This window comes from Strigops habroptila, chromosome 10, assembly GCF_004027225.2.
Source record: "Strigops habroptila isolate Jane chromosome 10, bStrHab1.2.pri, whole genome shotgun sequence".
NCBI lineage: Eukaryota > Metazoa > Chordata > Aves > Psittaciformes > Psittacidae > Strigops > Strigops habroptila.
Window position 1 is genome coordinate 27,074,847 of NC_046359.1, and position 18,237 is coordinate 27,093,083.

General features: G+C 42.6%; 1 protein-coding gene across 2 annotated transcripts; it reads right to left on the bottom strand.

Moving 5' to 3' along the window:
* Window positions 1-267: 267 nt before the first annotated feature.
* Window positions 268-18,215, bottom strand: SUPT7L (SPT7 like, STAGA complex subunit gamma). 2 transcript variants are annotated; one of them, XM_030499540.1, is made up of 5 exons: window positions 17,983-18,215; window positions 17,126-17,772; window positions 10,054-10,378; window positions 8,154-8,391; window positions 271-4,727 (listed from the first exon to the last, which is right to left on the bottom strand). In XM_030499540.1, exons 2-5 carry the CDS (start codon window positions 17,536-17,538, stop codon window positions 4,465-4,467), a joined length of 1,239 nt encoding a protein of 412 aa, XP_030355400.1. In that variant the 5' UTR covers window positions 17,539-17,772; window positions 17,983-18,215; the 3' UTR covers window positions 271-4,464. The 2 variants fall into 2 exon arrangements, with proteins under 2 accessions (XP_030355399.1, XP_030355400.1); XM_030499539.1 differs by lacking the exon at window positions 17,983-18,215 and having other exon boundaries at window positions 268-4,727; window positions 17,126-17,930.
* Window positions 18,216-18,237: the final 22 nt, after the last annotated feature.

Sequence of the window (18,237 nt, forward strand, 5' to 3'; positions counted from 1 at the left end):
ATAAGCACAAAAACCCAGACAACACCTTCAGGATTTTTATTTCTGAATATTTGTTTTATTTTACTTCATTAGAAATTACAAAGAAACTCTCTCCAGGAGAGCAAGGAAAAAAAAAACCAACCCTGAAATATTTCCAAGCAGTTTTGCTCCACACAAACACAAGCAGAGTTACATATTTCATTCACATGCATGTACAAAAACATTTTAAGTAAAACATCCTTCACACATAACATGTCCATTAGTCTCAGAATCAAGCACGTAATCAGATTGGCCTCACCTACCCTACCTAATCTTATTTTCCTGTTTTCTTTTTAAATTGTAAATTTCTATGCAAGAAGCAGCTCTTTTTTCTGCACAGCATTATGCACATTCAAATTAGCATGGATGGTCTTAGAATTAAATCACTGGGTAGCACAGTCTGCAGTACAGCTGTACACTAAAATTGTTACACTGCCATTTATATAGTGGACTTTGTTGGGTACTAGGCAGAACTCTTCAAAAGGAATAAAAAGGTATTGCTAGAGGGAAAAAGGAATATGACACACAGCGCGCTCTCAGCTACGATCCTGTATGATTCCCATGCAAAACACTTCAAAAGCCAAGTAATTCACAGATCTTGCTCTCCAAATTGATATCAAAGTTCTCACCAATTTCAATCATGGCAAAATAATTCACTAAAGACATCAATGCTACTGGATCCGGACTTGGCCAATACGCAATATTCCAATTTGCCATCCTCTCACCTTTGGAAAGAGAAGGAAAAAAGATGAAAGAACCAACAAAACTGCAGACTACTGAGGCAGGTGGGTCAGCAGAACGCTTTACCTGCGACCAGCAGAAAACCACAACTGCCAGAGCCGAGCTACATTCCAACCCACCGCATAATCTCACTGTGGCTTAAAATTTGGGCATTACATGGTCAATGAACTCTTCACTAGTTGCCCAAGGCTGCATAAGCACCTAGCAAAATTCTATTTGATTCATCAAGAGAGCATAGTGTCTGTATCCCAGTTTGTGAGCTAGGTTTGAAATTTCACTGTTTCACACATGATGAACACCACTGTAAATCCAAGGACTGTAAATGTTCAGAGGGATGGGTTCACCAAAAAGGTAAAGCTTCCACAGGTATAAAAAGAAACATCAAGCACACAAATGTCAGACACAACACAGCATAACGGGGGAATGGGAGGTACAGATTTTACTCTGCCATCATTTTTAAATGTACAAGCAATGCTGATGCATTTCGCACCTCTGCATAAACATGCACCCCAAACACTTCTCTCTTACACTGCAACAACAGAGCTGAATCAAAGGAGGGTGTTTAAATATACTTGAAACACTCTTGGCTTGTTGCAGAGTGTGTGCTACAGAGTGAAATGGGTGTGAGAAAGTGATGTAAAATAAAATAACACAATTAAAAGTAAGACAGAACATCTGCACGTGAGCAGTGTAAAGGAAGCACTTAAGATTGACACTCAGGAGGTGTAACCAAAGCCCCTGGAGAACATTAGATTTATATTTTTAGCCCATTTGAAATCTTGCAAATGAAAAGTGATGCTGGCAGCAGTCATTCTGTCCTCTAGCTACTGAGAATAGTGCAAGGGACTTTGCATAGGTGCCCCAACCTCAAGAATACTTTACTACAACAGTTTGGGCCTTTCTCTGTAGATGTTTTGCCAATGACAGCTGTCCTCCCACAGTATCAAAGACACAAGGCCCAAATCAGGCTGAGCTTCAAGGCCCCAGCCTAGCATGTTCTCTGTGTTGTGGAGAAGGCTGGGTCTGCTGGTTTAGACAGATGGGCAGCCTCCTTTTAGCCCTGTACTGCCATTTGAACAGCAAGCTCTACTAAACGTGTAGAAAACAAAAAGCACCAGCCCAGCAGCAGGAAGTCTCCTCTGATTCCCATACAGGAAAGGCTAAAGCCAGATATTGATGGTGGGTCTATTGATGTGTGATGGTGTGGATGTCTTCAGCTGAGGTACTCAAGTCGAAGTCACTTTATGAGCACACAAAGGGAAAACATACATTTCTAAAAATGCCATTCATCTGACCTGCTTTATACTTCAAGGCAGATGAACTGCAACCTAAGAATAACTATTTCTCTTCAGCTGCAAATGGGGCCAACAGGAACAAATTTAGATATAGACATATAAAATTGAGCGAGAAGATATCACTTCAAATGTCTTCCTTGTACCTGGGCAGTTGAACAGCACAGTTGTGCTGCACTTGTTCATGACAAGCAGTTTTGCTTAAAAACAGAATCATACAGGTCAGTAACATTTCAGTGTCCATGTAGGCATTCTCCAGCCAGCCAGTCCTACCAAAATGGAAGCAAAGCTCACAACTCTCACAAAACCCTGAATGATCACAGTGCCTTTTCTGAAGAGTAACCAAATCTCAAACACACTTCTAAGAGGCAAATACTACTGGCTGAGAAAACAGGGACATTGAAGCTTGTCTAATGGTGACTCAAAGGGAATCAAAATGAAGATTTCCTGATACACTGGTACACTCTTCTACTACTGACTAGGCTTCAGATAGCTGGAATTTACCTCCCAGGAGAAACCTTTAAAACTGTGATGGGCAATTTTAACTCCAATGTCCATAAAAGCCTGTGGTCACACATTCTTAAAAGACATTGAGGAATTTCATGTTTGGCTTCCACCTCTATAAAGTGGAAGAGAAATACAGTTAGGAGAAAAGATTAAGGCTAGGCATGCTATACATAAACAAAAATACTATGCCTGGAGCTCGTTCTTTCAAAAGATAAACTTGCAATTGTAAGGACAAATGGGAGGTTTGGTAAATCTCCCTCAAACCTCCTAAGGGGTTACAGGTATAAAGCCAGTTTAAGTGGCTGTTCATTCTTGGTTCACGTTCATTCTAGCTTTTTTGAGAGAGATATACTCTGAATCAAGTTAAAGACCAAGTTAATCAACTGAGGATTGTGCAGAACAAAAAAAATGCCATCAGTCAGCTGAGCCATAAAAGAAAGGAGCAAAACAGATTCTGTTTCAGACTAAGTTGTCAAGATAACAACTTTGAATACGAAACCTCAGCCAGCCTGAAGTTGCTGCGCTCAATCCAATGACAGCAAAGGAAAAGTTTGCATTGCCAATATTGCCTCACACCACATAGTAAAAGCTGCTTCATTCTCTCCAGAAAACCACATCAACTTCCCTGACCAGATGATCAATAAATCAATTAGGGAAGAAGCTCTGATGGACTTTTTTCTAACAAGGAAGAATTAGTGTAGAATGCAAAGGTCTTGGCTGCAGCAGACATGGAATTGTGGCATTTAAAATCTTCAGTAATGAGTACAAGACAAAGTCCTGAACCTTTAGGACAACATATTTTGGTTTATTCAAGGAATGTCTTGGCAGGATCTCAAGAGAGACTGCCCTGACCTCCCAAAGGGGCCCAAGCATGCTGCCTTATCTTGAAAGACAGCTTTCTCAAAGTAGAACAGTCCTTCCTGATGAGCAGAAATTAAAGCAGGCATGATAGAAGGCCAGCACAGGTGACAAAGGAACTCCTGACTGAGCTCAAACACAAAGGAAAAAGTACACAGAAGCAGAAGTGAGGATGGGCTGGCCAGCAGGGATATAGAGACACAGCCCAAGTGTGCAGGGACAATTAGAAAGGCTGAAGCTCAGCTGGAGTTGAAACTGCTATGAAATGTGAAGAAGGGATTTCTTAAGTTCACCGGAAGCAAAAGAAAGGTTAAAGAAAATGGGGTTACTGTTCAACAATGCAAGCAATCTGGTGATGAAGGATGCTCTTTGTACTTTGAGGCTGATGTACTCAACACCTTTTTTGCCTGTTTTGACTGATTTGGTCTGCCTTCAGGCCTGCCAGGTCCCTCGGTCTTCTAGCAGAGTGTGTGGGAGTAAAGCATTACCTACTGTAGAGGAAGATAGAGTTCACAAGAACTTAAGCCAACTGGACATACCTAAGTCCATGGAACTAGACATCTGAAGGCACTGAAGGAGCTGGCTGATGGCACTGTGAGGCTGCTCTACACCATCTTTGCTAGGCCATTATAATCATTAGTGATATTCCCCAACCAGTGAAATACCCTGCTCTGTGCTCCAAGCAGGGGGCTGGACTAGAGACGTCAAGAGGTCCCTTCAACCCAAAATATTCAATGATTCTACAACTTAGCACATCTCCTCACAGCTACTTTCCACTGGCAACTTCAAGATTAATCTGCCAAAGCAAGCCTTGCCACCATCAAATGTATAGGGTGATCTTCAATCTTCTGAGCCAGGATGGAGTAGAGAAGCCAGCAAAGAGGGGAGCTGAAGAGCACCACATGTCAAACGCCTCATAATAATTTTATGCAAGGTCCCTCACACATCAGGGCCAGCCCTGTTTATGAATCATAGCCATCACAATACTCTCTCAGTTTGTTTCAAGTCTATTACATACCACCAGGACTTAATAAAAAGACTGTTTCTTTCACATCTTCTTCATCTTTTTCTTGCAGCGCTGGTTGAAGACAGGCGAGGATCCCATCAGACTGTCAGCAGAATGAGAACCGTAGCTGCTCTCAGAGCCATTGGGGCTCTGTGGCATCCCAGCTTCACTCATGCCTGACATCGGTTCCTCAAAGACATCACTGCCTAGGACCCCATGGCCATGCACATTAGCCTCCTCATTTTCCTGTGGCTCCATTTTCACCTGTGCCAGGTTCCAGAGGGGGGAAGCATTCACCTCAGCCCCTGGAGAAAGAAAAAACACACAGTAGTAACCGAGTAAAAAGACAGATCACAAACAGCAAATGCAAGACAGCAGCACAGGTAAAAGAGCAAAAACAAAGCTACAGGTGAACTAGGCTGGGAGAAAAACAAACAAAACACATCAAGCAATAAGTGAAACAATAAATTAAAAAATATGTTGGTTTTGGGTTTTTTATAATCCAGTAATTGTTGCTCTAGAAAATATGATGCTATCCTTTCATAGCAATTCTCCACATGGCTTTCTGCCTGAGAAGAACCAACAACTTAAAGAGCCCACATCACTCTCCAGGACTGTCTCAGCAGCAATGAGTACACCAACAGCACATGGACTAGAGCCTGCATAAGCAGGACTTCAAGGCAGTGCAGAAGTTATTCATGATGACGAGGTCCTTGCAATGTCTGCAACCTCCTTTAACCTGTCAGACATACTGGACCTCTGCAGGGGAAGTGAAGTGAGGGCAGAGGAGTAGGCAGATGAGCTTCCAGCACTGACATGCAGGGACATAAGAGCTGCAGTCAGCCACTCAACTGCCTGCCTCCTTGTACTCAACACCCACAGGACTTATCCCATCCTTCAGCAGAATGAAAAGAAATCTTCTTGGCTAAACCTTGCAGACACCCTGCTGAGAAGTAGCTCCCCTGGGCTATTTTGGACCAGTGTGCAATCTGAGCAGATTGAGGATTTTCTGTACAAGACTATGAAACCATATTTCTTCATAACAGCAAATGTTTTTCTCTCCAAGAGCAGTAATTATAGATTGCATTATTTCTGCTTATTTACAGTTTTAAGAGAGACAAAAATCCTACTAAAAATATACTAATTGGGCTCCTTCCTGAGATGGACATAAACAGCCCAGAACTGAACAAAGCTGGAAATCTTTTCACTTTTAAATCTGGTCCCTCTTGTGTGGGGTTGAATTCACATGGAAAATAAACAAACCTTGGAAACCAGTTTTAATAAGTTTTCCAAACTTTGTGTCTCAAGGAGCTTCACTGCAGTTTGAAAGCACAACCAAACCTCTTGCACTGAGCCCAACCTACTACTCTTCCCTGTTATCAATATACTACTCCTCATTAGTAGCAATTACACAGAGAACAAATCTACCACCACATGTTTGTACTGAGAATTCTCCTTATGAAAGAGTCAGGATCTTTTCCATAGCAGCTTAGCCCAAACCAGGGTTAAGGAGACCTTCGAGGTAACACAGCCTACATTAGCTCAGCAGTTAGACAGCAAGCCAGAAGGAAAGTACTCGCTGGTGTCCAGTTGCCTTAATGAAAAGTCCTTTTTATGTTAATTATAAGTAAATGTATTTCTCTCAACAGCAATGGACACATCATTAAAACACTATCAGTTCCAGAGTTGCAGCTCCAGTCTACAAAATAATCAAAGATGCTCACTAAACCTGTGTCTTTCTTCCATCAATTGCTCTTCATTGCTCAGCCTTATTCCTTTCAGCTCTATCACCTGTCATTGAGAGTGTCACTAAGGACTAAAAGTACTTAAGCATCGACACAGGATGTTTCATCTTCAAAGCACTTAAACTTCAAAGTACTTTACAAATGAGCTAATCCTCATGTTATCCTGCTGGGTGGAGGAACAAGGTCCCCAAGTTTGCCTCCATTTCCCTGACTGCAGTGAAATTAAAACAGCTAGCCCACAGCCGCAACATCAGCTATAAGCAGAAACACGAGCAGAACACGACGGTTGTAACAAGAGTTTTGCCCTTAGACATTGAAGCCTTGCTGCCCTCTCTGTGGGCCTCACACTTGTATTTTCGAGATGGTGGTGTCCTAATTGCAGCAGCTTTTTTTCGCTCCTTATGATATTACACTCTCCAGCCTACCCAGCTCTAGACTGGGATTCTCACAGCGATGAGATTTCCAAAGGCCCTTGTGAAGTGAAGGGGGATTTTCAGGGAGGAACAGAGCACTTGTATTCTTAATTAGAAAACATCAATTCAGTATCAAAGAGGCAAGAGGCATTTAATATACAGCTAGCATGCTAACCTCTGGGTCTCAAGTGGTAGATGCTAATACAAAGCTTTCCAGATGAATCACTCACAACCCCAGATGGGCCAGAGGAGTCTGCGGTTCCCTCTCCCACAAAAATGCGACCACTTCACATTTCAGAGGTACTCTGGAAAACAATATGAGCTTCCAGAAAAACATCAGCTTTTTAAAACTCAGCACAATGTGCTATTTGGAAAAAAACCCAACAACTAATGGACTCAGGGGTATACTCTAACCACACTATATATGCTACTTAGTTTAGAGTTAATAGGAGGACAGGCTTCATTGTTTTTTAACCAGATTTTTAAGTGAAACAGCAATTATCACAGGGCTTTCCAGAGTTCAGAAGATTCTATACAAAATTCAAAACTGGCTCTTCTTTGGGAGAAGAATGTCTTCTTCATTCTTCAGAAGACTTTGCACCACTAAATGGTGCACAGAGTAAAACTTGTATATGGACATAGAAAAGGTACAACATAGCAGATTCTCCCATGCTGGCAGCGTGCTCAATGCCAACATCAAGGGATGGCACTTTAAGGAAAAGAGTGCAGCCTCCATAACCCCACTACTTCATTCACCATTTCACTTTCCATGGCCTCAGCTAACTACAGCAGCCTTTGGGGTAGAGATGCTAGAATAGGAGAGGCTCCCACGAGCCCATTTCTTGTAAGTCCCTTCTAAGCTTTCATAAAATGATGGCTGTCACTACCAGGGTGACTTCTGATTATGGAGGGCTACACCAAGCATCATTAGTATTTCCATAATTTATTCAGTGCCTAAACTATATAGGGTCTTGAATTTACTTCAGTCACAAGGAACATGGCCTTCAACTTTTTAGTAACATGAATCTTTGGACAAGAATCCAAAACTACCCAGAAAAAAAAAAAAAGGAAAAAAAAAATCCAGTAATCTCCTTAGTAGAAATAAGGATAAACTCTAGTCTCTTTTAAACTAAAATACATAAAACCAGAAGTTATTATTGTCTTTGTTACATCAGACTGGAAAAAACCAACCCAGTACTGATATCTGCAGCAAATACCCTAGTTCAAAAAACAACAACAAAGCCCTTGGGCCATCACTGTAGAAAACCAATCTACTTCACATGAATAACAAAGCCAAGAACTTTAATCATCCCCTAAAAAGCAACACCATGAAAAGCATTCTGTGTTCTACAGGGTCCAGGAATGGAGTAAATATTTAATAAATCCCAGCAACTGATACCTTTGATTCTTTGGGTTTGTATTTAGGAAGCAAGTAAGGGTTTCCCTCCCATTCAAATGTTTTAGTAAAAACTCAAAATTTCTTCTTCCTCTCCCTCCTCTGCTATTAAAAATGGAAACAAGGTCACATGCAGCTGCTGATGGACTGTTTCCAGGAGCAGCAAGAAACCCCTACCTGAAGTCTGTGGGGAAGCTTCTACTTCTAAGTTGGCAGAGAAGCGCTCGCTTTGAGCTCCAAGGACTCCAACGGGCAAAGACTGGTCACCAGAAGCCAGATCTCCTTCCAGCTCCTCACTTATGGGGAAAGTAATATCACTAACAGGTTCCTCCTTAATCTTCACAGGCTTTGCGTCTTCTGCTGCCTTTTCAGGGTTGACAATCTTCTCATATTCTTCAGAGAGCTGCTTGCTAACCTGTCAAAGATCAGTGGGGGTGAAAAAGAAGCCAGAAAGGTCAGCGTGACTTCAGAGACTCTGATGGCAATTACACTGCAGTGCGCTCTGTTCCCAGAATATTATTAACATCTGACCTGAACGAACAAGTAAACAGGTTACCAGCTACACAGAAAAGACATTTTTTTCCTCTTTAAGAACACTTTCTGTTCTGTAACAAGGGAGGTTTAATCCATTAACACATCTGCAAAAAAATATGAGCACCTTTATTTCACAGACACAGATGATGAGGACCAGAAATTTAAACAGAGCATGAAACAAAAGCAAAGTGTCTCAGTCTTACTCTTTGTTTTTACCTATAATGCTGTCCCCATCCACCAGCAACGAATTTACCCCAGCATTAAAAAATAAGCAGCTCAGATATCCATCTGAGGCAAAGCTCAGGTACTTTCCACCAGATTCACAGCAAAAAACTCACAAACCTTCTCCAGTGAGAGAAATGAAACAAATACAGGAATAAGATTTAGCACCAGCCTGTACTTCTAGAAACTTAACAACTGTAAGCAATTAATTAAAAATTTCAGATTTCATCTGCATCTAACAAATACCTGTTTATACCACTGAATCCCAACAGTCAGCAAACTGTGCTCAGGAAAATCCCAAGGCTTTTTAACAGCAGAAGCAAGAAGGAAAAAGAACAGCAAAGCCTATTTCCCCATCTAGATATACTTCCAAATACGGAGACTACTGTGGACAGACCTCAGAGTCCATCGCAAAATACACAATTACAGGTGTGTCTGATTTATAGTGTCTCTGTAAGCCACAAGGTGCCAACCCTGGGAAAAGAAGGAGCACAAGGTGGCTGCTCCGATATGAGTCAACTGGCACTCATCTGCTCAGACAAGGAGGAAGAGATGGCAGGTTTTACCTTTGGTTACAGGCTACCTACTTGATTCAAGTCTTGGTTTTTGATGAGTAGGAGTAAAATTCCTACTTCAAACCCTTGCATTTCTCCAAGTCCATGACAGACAGTCTTACATCATTCAAATGAAATGCGTATGTTTTAATTTCATAGTATACAAGGACTAAGAGAAACCATACCCTTAGTCTTACGTTTATGTGATACCTCTTATTCCAAGGAATTTAACAACTCCTCTTCTTCCTCCACAGAAGCACAGTCCTCTCTAGAGTTGCAGGTAGCACCTCTGTGACAACTCAGATCAGCACAATACTACCTTATACTCCTAAAGCTTAAGCAAGTTACCCCTTGCTGAAGCAAACACAAGCGACTGTATGTCCTAGTAATTTTTGTTTGTCTGCTTGTTTTCTGACATGGAAAGCAGCCAAATATCCCATTAAAGCAGAAAATTCAGTTAGTCAGTCAGTACTGATTTTATTTCTACTTGACACCTTTCTTTGGGCCACTCAAGAGCTGTGGGCCTCCTCTTAAACCCAGACAAACAGCCAGTAGAGCATTCTTAGCCCCAGTAGGGACACAAATAAGGGGCTCTGTCTTCCAGTCAAAAAAATCCTGTTTCTCTTTCCCTTGATGACTCCCCTCCACATCCAAGAGGTTTCCTGATTGGATTTTACCTTAGTAAGACCCCAGACTTGCTATAGGAATAAGCAATTGTATTGGGGGTACATTTCTTGGTGCGGTCAGGTGCCTACTACTCTTCTCACCTGAAGCATGTAGCTGTGATAATCTTTAATGCGGTGTTGCCAGAACTTCTGCAGTGAGAGCACACTGCCAATGCCCACTTCATGGAAGACCTGCTCCATGACATCAGGGAAAGGGGTGTGCCCAAGGCGGGCTTCCCGATCCACTGCAAAGCGCAGCAGTTTGGTGAACTTCAAGCAGTACTCGTGGGCAATGTCTGTCAGGGTCTCCAGGACACTCTCATTGGCACACTCAAAGCCTGTGTGAGCCAGGATGGTGGCCATGGACTGGTAGAGAAGCTGCCGGCAGGAGGACCAACTCAGCTCAGTCACTGGCTCCCCTTTTCCTCTGAAAAACAGAACAGACAAAAATAGCACACCTCCAGAAACTGAAAGCAATGTATCGGTTGAAGAGATACTGTCAGTAATAAAGCGATGTACAAAGCGAAAGCAGATTGTCTGGAGTTGTCCACAGCTTCTCCATTACATATGAATACTACCTAGTAAGGGGTTATCTGCTTTCCATTCTTTCCATCCCTCCAAATCAGCACTGCCAGTTCTCATTTTCCCTTCTAATGCTGCAAGATTCCTTGGGTGATTCATGAATGTGGGATGCAAGCCTCCTGAACCCTTAAGCAACTCCCTGCCCGCCCAAGAGCTTTTCTCCTGGAGATGAGAATTAAATGGGTCCTTGACACAAACAAAAAAAAAGGCATTTTAAATAACATGAATGCAAATCATTTCCCCTCTCAGTTAATTACATTGCTCTTCCTTATTATCTCTGATGTCACAGGCCTAATAGATACAAAGGCTTCTGGGATAAACAAGATCTGAATTTATAATGTAAGAGACACATAAAAAGCAAGAAATGGCATACACATGCATTTCATAAAGGTACACTGTAGCCAAAAAGACCATGTCCTTGACCTCATTTCCAGCAGACACTAAGCATCACATTGAAAGTATGCCCGTATGCAACCTAAGAAATGAATACTAGGCCCTGGGAGGAGGCCTGGAGAGGTTCTGGCATGGAGCAGCATTCCCTGGCCTTGGGTTTGAGATCTCTCTTCTTGGTGTTGCTAAGCAGGAAGGAGTGACCATACAGGAGGGAAGAGACAGAGAAAACCTGACACGAGCGCTTCAAACATCATTCATTTACAGTCAAGCAACTGAATTTTTCATCAAGATGAGCTAACAAATAGAAATTTCACACAGGAAGAAGAGAAGGATGAGGTAAGGCAAGGCCACTGAAAGGGAAACATATTTCTGCCAGTTTCTCAACTCACAATTAAATGCATGCAATGTATTTGCCCGTAACAGTAACAGAGTCTTCAAATGTTGATGCCAAAAAATCAAATTTCCTTTCTGCAAGTATGGTATTTATATACATTTTCACACTTCATTCAGCACCAATGTCAGAATTAAGCTAACAATTTCACCCTTCATTTGTTTCTGATCAATTTCTCCCAACATTTTCAGAGCCCACCCCGAGATTCACCTCACTCTCACCCTCCATTACTTGCATATCATCACACACTCCTTCCAGTAACAAGATGTGATTAAACAGTACACAGACAGCATTGATGCCTTCATAAAATTCTCACTATTCTGTCTCAACGAGTGCATTAGGTACCCTTCAGTCTCACTGAGATGCTGGGTCACAGAGCCTCAGCTCCCCCTGATCCTCAGAATTGACCCACTGAAAACCACTGAAACACACAGCAGTAAAAAAAGACAGTATTTCAGGGGAGTGATAATGGAAGGTTAAACTTAAAGAGATACCAGGGCCAAAATCATTCATTTTCAAGAACACCAGCTCAGCACTTTGTGATTATTCAAATAAAGGGGAGATCACACTATATTAAGAGTAGCAGATGATGGCACTTCTAAGTGGATATTAAGAACAGCAAGTGGATCTCCAGTCACGGATTCATCCCAGTTATTAATTGCTAGAAAATAACTTGCATCCCAATTCCTCCTTGATTATGTAACTGCTTTGAAAAGACAGCAGCAGGCGCTCTGACTAGAAGAATTAAAAGATTATCAGTTCCCTTATAAACCAAGTGTCACCCGTACTGATTTTACATCTCCCTCACTCCCTGCTCCACCTCCCTGTGACAGATTTCTGAGGTTCACAAACAACCATATGTCTCATACAACACTGGGACCAGGAGGCTACAACAGAAAAAACCACCAGTGAAAAAAAAAAAAAAACCAACCAGAAAAAGACCATCAAAATTTATGCCTGTAAAAAAAGAATCTCTTAATTTTTAGCACATATAACGGACATACGTAGCTGTCCAGAAGCCATCAGTTGATGGTAGCATTTTATGCTACCAAAAACACTGAACACCCGACTACTATTAATACAGAGACGAATAAAGAGCTATTATTGACACTCTGCCATTCACTCAAAACACTAGACGAACTTAACTAGACACGGATTTTGGCAAGCCCAAGCAGGATAGTCAGCTGCTTGTGAAGCAGAACACAACAACCATTTAGCAATGCATATCACTGCTCAGAAGCAGCAGAGAATGTTATATCTCTTCTAAACTCCTAGAGGAAAAGAAACTAATTGCCAGCATTAAAATGCAGCTAGGTCACTATGCTGAAAAGGATATAATCAACTTGAAATCTAATCAATTAAAGACAGAGAGAAAAGAAATTTCAGGTATTGTACTCAAATTCAAATCCTCACCTCTTGTTCTTGGTAAGGTCAGTCAATTTTCCTTTGTTTTTCTTGTATTTTCTTCTCTTATTTTCCTGCTTCCCACAATAAACAATAGAGAAGGATGATTAAAAGCCTGACTAAACAGCAAAAATGGAAATATTGTTGAAGATGTTAAAGGAAATCAAAAAATGAGAAAATACCTTTGTCTTTATCTCCTTTAACTTTCAGGTACTGTCTGATAAGACTACACTTAAACAAAACCAGCCATACAGACACATTTAAGTTGAGAGCAGCTATCTAATGTCAAGCCTTCCCAAAAACGACCAGGAAACTTCTTTTCCCTGATGATTATAGCTAAAGAGCCTTGGTCTTAGATCTCATCCAGACACTCAGCACCTACAAAAGCACTCTTCCAGATACTATCATTATGCAGAATGCAACCTTCTGCAGCACTTACTGCTTTCCTGAAAGGCTCCCCATCCAGCAACCATCCAATGCCAAACCTACTTAACGTATTACCAGGGTCATGTAGCTGCAAGTAAACAAGATCCCTAAAGATCCATTACCAGAGAGAAACAAAACTGGCAATTAGGCCTGTGACTTGGAGGTGATCACCTCTACAGAATATATAGCACAAGATTTATCACAAATACTGGCCAACTTGTCACTCTTCAATTTTGTATTCCCAGTAGAGTTCTGTATTTTTCTGTATGAGTCACCAACACTAGATGGTGCCAGTTAACATGACAACAAACCATTCCCCAGAGACACCACAGCCCATTCACCCAAGCTCCTCTCCCATAAGACTATTTTTCTTAGAGGTAAGGAGACCTTGTTATTCATTTCCCATACCACTATCTTCAGGGGAAAGTGTTTGGGCTAAGTCAGCACCAGGATCAACAGCTGAGGTTCACTCAACTGCAGTAACAGATTGAAGTGCTCTGCTCCCTTCTAGGTGAGCATAAGCTAGCAGCAGATGGAGGGAGGGATTGTTTTTCCTATGAACACATCAATTTTATGAAACATTACACTGTGGACTTAAATTTCTACCAAATGAGGCGCAACAGAGTCATTTCAGAGCCATTTTCCCAAAACAGTAGAATAAAGAAGAACATTGGAAAAACAAGACTATACTAGTCAGAGTGCACCAAAGAACACAACACACTAACGCAAGCCAGAAAGTTGTTTCCTTTTGGAAAAGGGCTTCTTTCGACCTCTACCTGATCAACCCTCTTTTAAAATAGCTTTGCTGTGCCTACAGAAGGCTGCAAATGCATAAAAAGAAACTGCTCAATAGATTATCGCAAAGTAACAGCAAAAATAAGTTGTGTCCCAGTGGCACAACCCAGAAGACCAGACAGTTTGGGAAGTAAGCCAAAGGGCTTAGTCCATCAGAGGAAGTTATGTTCTGCCTGCTCTAATTACCACTGCTCCAAACCCTTCCCAACGTTAAACCTGCTATCCCATCGACACGTGCTCCCCTACCTCTGTACAGACATTTCTTAACTACAAGCCCCTCTGCCATGAACTGTCTTCCCACTGCAAGCTCCCAGTTTTGTACACAGATTATCCTTCTATGCAAAGCACACATCCCATGTGGTCAGGAATGCAAATGAGAGAATAGTAGAGAAATCTGTTAGGAAACCAAGCATGCACACACAAGAAAAAGCATCTGAGGCAGCACATAATGAGTAGGTTAGGTTTCTCTTGAAGATGGATCCATGCTAATTGGAGGAAGGTGAACAGAGAAGAAAAAGCTAGCAGCCATATTGTGGTAAAAGCCTCCTGTTTAAATGGTAGTTTCAAGCCTAAAGTTCCTTGCTCATTCTTCATCAGTAATACTTTGAGCTCACCGTCTGTTTCTATACCAACCAAAACCAAATGTTAATCCCTTATCACGTATTCCAAGAACTGTAACAGCAACAGTTGCAAATCAGCAGGACCAGATGGTAATTCATCTAGGAATACTAAAGGAATTCAAGGATGAAATAACTGAATAGCTGTGGTGAGTCACCTCTTGCATTAAACTGCCTTGGCCCATGAGGACCAGAAGACAGAAAACGTGAAAACATTTTAAGAAATTCAGAAGAGATGCGAAGAGCTGCAAGCTGGGAAGCCTGATATCTTCTGGTTCATCAGAGAAATTCAAAGAAATCATAGGAACAGAATTAGAGGACATATGGGTAAATACGTTACTCTCAGAGAGCCCAGATAGCTTCTGTAAATGGAAAGCCTGCTTCATAAACTAACTAGAGTCCTCCAAATCCATCAACAGGCAAGTATATGAAAGATCTCCACTGTGGAGTCCAGGTCTTCCCTTGTGGATCTGTGCCAGAATCAAGGTTTGTCTCAATATATTTATAAAAATGGAGGAAAGGAACAGCATTAAAACTGCTGGTGGTACAGATCTGGGGGGATTGGAAAAACCAAAACAACTGGAAAATTGCAGCGAATTAGGTTCTGCCTCTTCCTCACCTCAAAAGGATGAGGAGGTAGGGGCTACAGGGATGGGGGAACAGGACATGGGGGACACACAGAATGAACCTGGGAGATAGAAAAATAAAAGACAAGGGTGCAAGGTCAAATGATGACAATGAATAACAAGGCAACAGAAGAGGACATATCTACATTAAAGACACTTGTGGTCTTATTCAGGCTTGCCACTCTTATCTTCCTTTCCTTCTATGTCTAAATAGGTGTGTGCACTGCTTCTTCTCAAACCCAGGTTACTGCCAAAGAAAATTGAATTAAAATACGTATTCACTCAAATACTGTAACACTCACAATGGCGCTTCAGAAGGCAGCATAAAAATAAGCACTGCCATGTTTTATCAAGAGGAAGAATGGCCTTTAATTTGCTTTTACACACTAAGAGCAAACATTAGCAAATCATATAACTATTTTTACTACTACAACAGCACCTGCTATTCTCAATGCATGCAAGTGTCTTAAAACAGTTAAGAACAAACACGCAACAACAAACTCAAAGCTTTCCTTCTGGAAAAGCGTAAATGTGTTTGGTTTAGCAAGCACAAAATTAAATTCTACGCTACACTGCAGCTCATTAGAAATCCGCTGTCAGCCACAAAACATTTCATTTCAAAATTGTCTATGCAGCTTTTACAATCTGGTCTTTAAACTCCCCCATGTGGCTGACTGCTAAATAACATTTCTTTACTTGGAGCCCAGAAACTCACAAGGGACAACAAAAAGACATAACAGCCCCCCAAAACATGGACAGAGCCACAGAAAACTGAACGTAAAGCTGAAAGCACCAGGGAAGACAGGGCAGAGCACTGCTCAGGTCTACGAACTACAGGGCCAGAAAGAGCAGGAGTCACAGGGCTCAGACTTCATTCTCACACAATCGTATTTCCCTTCACCCCTCCTGGCTAACTACTTTATTTGTTCCAAAGATGATGGTGTTCCTCCACAAACAGCAAGAAAGAATCACCCTAGTTTTCAGACAGACTATGTTACCAAAAGGATCATCATGTAATGAAATGCATTTTATACAACCTCAGGCCATTAAAGATCTCTGAGGCATTTAACTGGTAAATTCTATTTCACTAATGCACAGTCTCCCCATTTTAAAAACTAAAATGTATTATCCTCTCATACATCATGTCCATTGGTGCACAGTCTTCAGTCTAAGAACAGGAAGGTACAGTAGTGAGGATTTATCCCTGAATTTAAACGCACATAACCTACAAAGTACCACGAGATCCTGCAAGAGACGCAACATGTCCTTGTGAATTTAGTGCTTGTCAGAAGGGTAGATAGGGAGGTGGTGGCAGCACTATTTAATCAAAGATTGGCTGCTGAGGTAAAAGTGGTGCAACCTTCCTTTACATTTTGTCCAGCCCTTGGCTAGTGGAGTCAGTATCAGAGCTCATCACCACCTCTGACCAGCATAAAACTAACAAATAGGGTAAAATGTGCAGGTGCTACATCTCAGGTCCTTGGCCACTGAAATCTTACAAATATGTTTCAAATCATCTTTCCACAACCTACCACTAAACAGCCAAGATCTAGTCTTGCGTCTTCCAGATTTTCAGTTGCAATAAGGCAAGTTTAATTGTAAGTGACCTAAATAGGCCTTCATATCCTATAACTAAACTTGTCAAAATACCATTGAAGACAACAAAACCATTCACAAACATTTACTGTAGCACTAACAAGGCAGAAATCAGCACTACACATCCACATTTTATAGTGGAAATGAAAAGCACATTTATTTTAAATAATGTGCACGTTATCCACACAGGAGAAAACTAAATCTTTCCTTTTTGAAGCTTGTTTCATACTTTAAATACAAGTGTTTGACCCTTCAGCCTAAGGGAATTGATGTAACTACATATATATTTAAAAACACTCAGCTTTCCTTCAGCCAAGAACTAACCCAAAGAAATACCAACACACCTGTAGAAATCACTCTCTGGGTCACTGTGCCTCAGTTGAAATGGCATTTTGGGGGTTTTGCTATCCAGAGGAAGCAGGTCATCAGGGAGAGGTGGAGAGGCTGGACAAGATGGCAGAGGTTCGTTGTCTTCAGCTTTTATGCCCTCCGCTTGCTGCTGGTTTTGAGCCTGAGCCATGGCGATGAGGCTGCGCAGCCGCCTGTTGTGCTGGATGAGCTGAATGGTGTGAATGGTGAGGCTGCAGGGCTCCGAGGGGATGTCCAGCATGGTGGTGGGACGGGGCTTGTTTGCAGAGGGCTGGTGCAGCGGAGGATCTTGGACTTCCACGGTACGGAACTCACGCTGAAGCAGGTCAAAGGAGCTGCGGTTGGCCTGGTTAGATGAAACTGGAATCTCGCCCCAATATCGCAGCATTTTTACACAGGTCACTTATGAGAGCCCAGGAGAAGGCTACCAAATACTGTGGTACAGAGGAGCTTTATCGCAGGGGAAAGCGCTAGGCTTTGGGCAGCAACAGGAGCTGGGGTGACACTCTGAATGAAGGAAACTACGACTGCCAAGAACGCTGTCCCTCAGAGCCTCACTGGCCTGTTTCCACGACACACCAGGATGTAATGCTGGCACTCAGCAGTTACATTGCTGCTGCTTCTGCGGGGGGGAGAAAAGACACGCACCCGTGAGGCGGTAACTACTTATGTTTCTAACAGGGGCCGCTGTGGGTCTGCCCACGGCGCGCCCTCACTCGAGCAGAGGAGCTCCGGAGGCCGCGCTCGGCCCTCCCGCCCTCCGCGCTCCCTCCTTCGGCCCTCCCGGGGCCCAGCTCCGCGCCCGGCCCGCGGCCCGCTACTCCCGCCCTACCCGCTCCTCTTGGCCGCCGAGCCGGAAGTGGGCCGCGGTCCGCTACCAGAAGCCGTTCCCCCACCACCAGCGCTCCTTCTCGCAGGAAGGAGGGAAGAAATCATCGCCGCCGCCGCTCCCGCCGCCCCTACCGCAGCCTCTCTCCTTGTCTCACCCCTCACGCTACCCTGGGCCGCGGCTGGGGCAGTGCCGCGACGCCCTGGAGGTGCGCTCTACCCCCAGCACTGCAGCCGTCAGCGGTGCTCGTTTCCGGAG

What these genes read in the sequence shown, in the direction of transcription:
- SUPT7L (XM_030499539.1), bottom strand. Translation starts at nt 17,538, where the DNA reads ATGCTGCGATATTGGGGCGAGATTCCAGTTTCATCTAACCAGGCCAAC. An exon ending in ATCACAGCTACATGCTTCAG is followed by an intron (nt 8,392 to 10,053) that starts GTGAGAAGAGTA and finishes GATCTTTGACAG; the next exon opens with GTTAGCAAGCAGCTCTCTGA. An exon ending in AGCTTCCCCACAGACTTCAG is followed by an intron (nt 4,728 to 8,153) that starts GTAGGGGTTTCT and finishes TTCTTTCTCCAG; the next exon opens with GGGCTGAGGTGAATGCTTCC.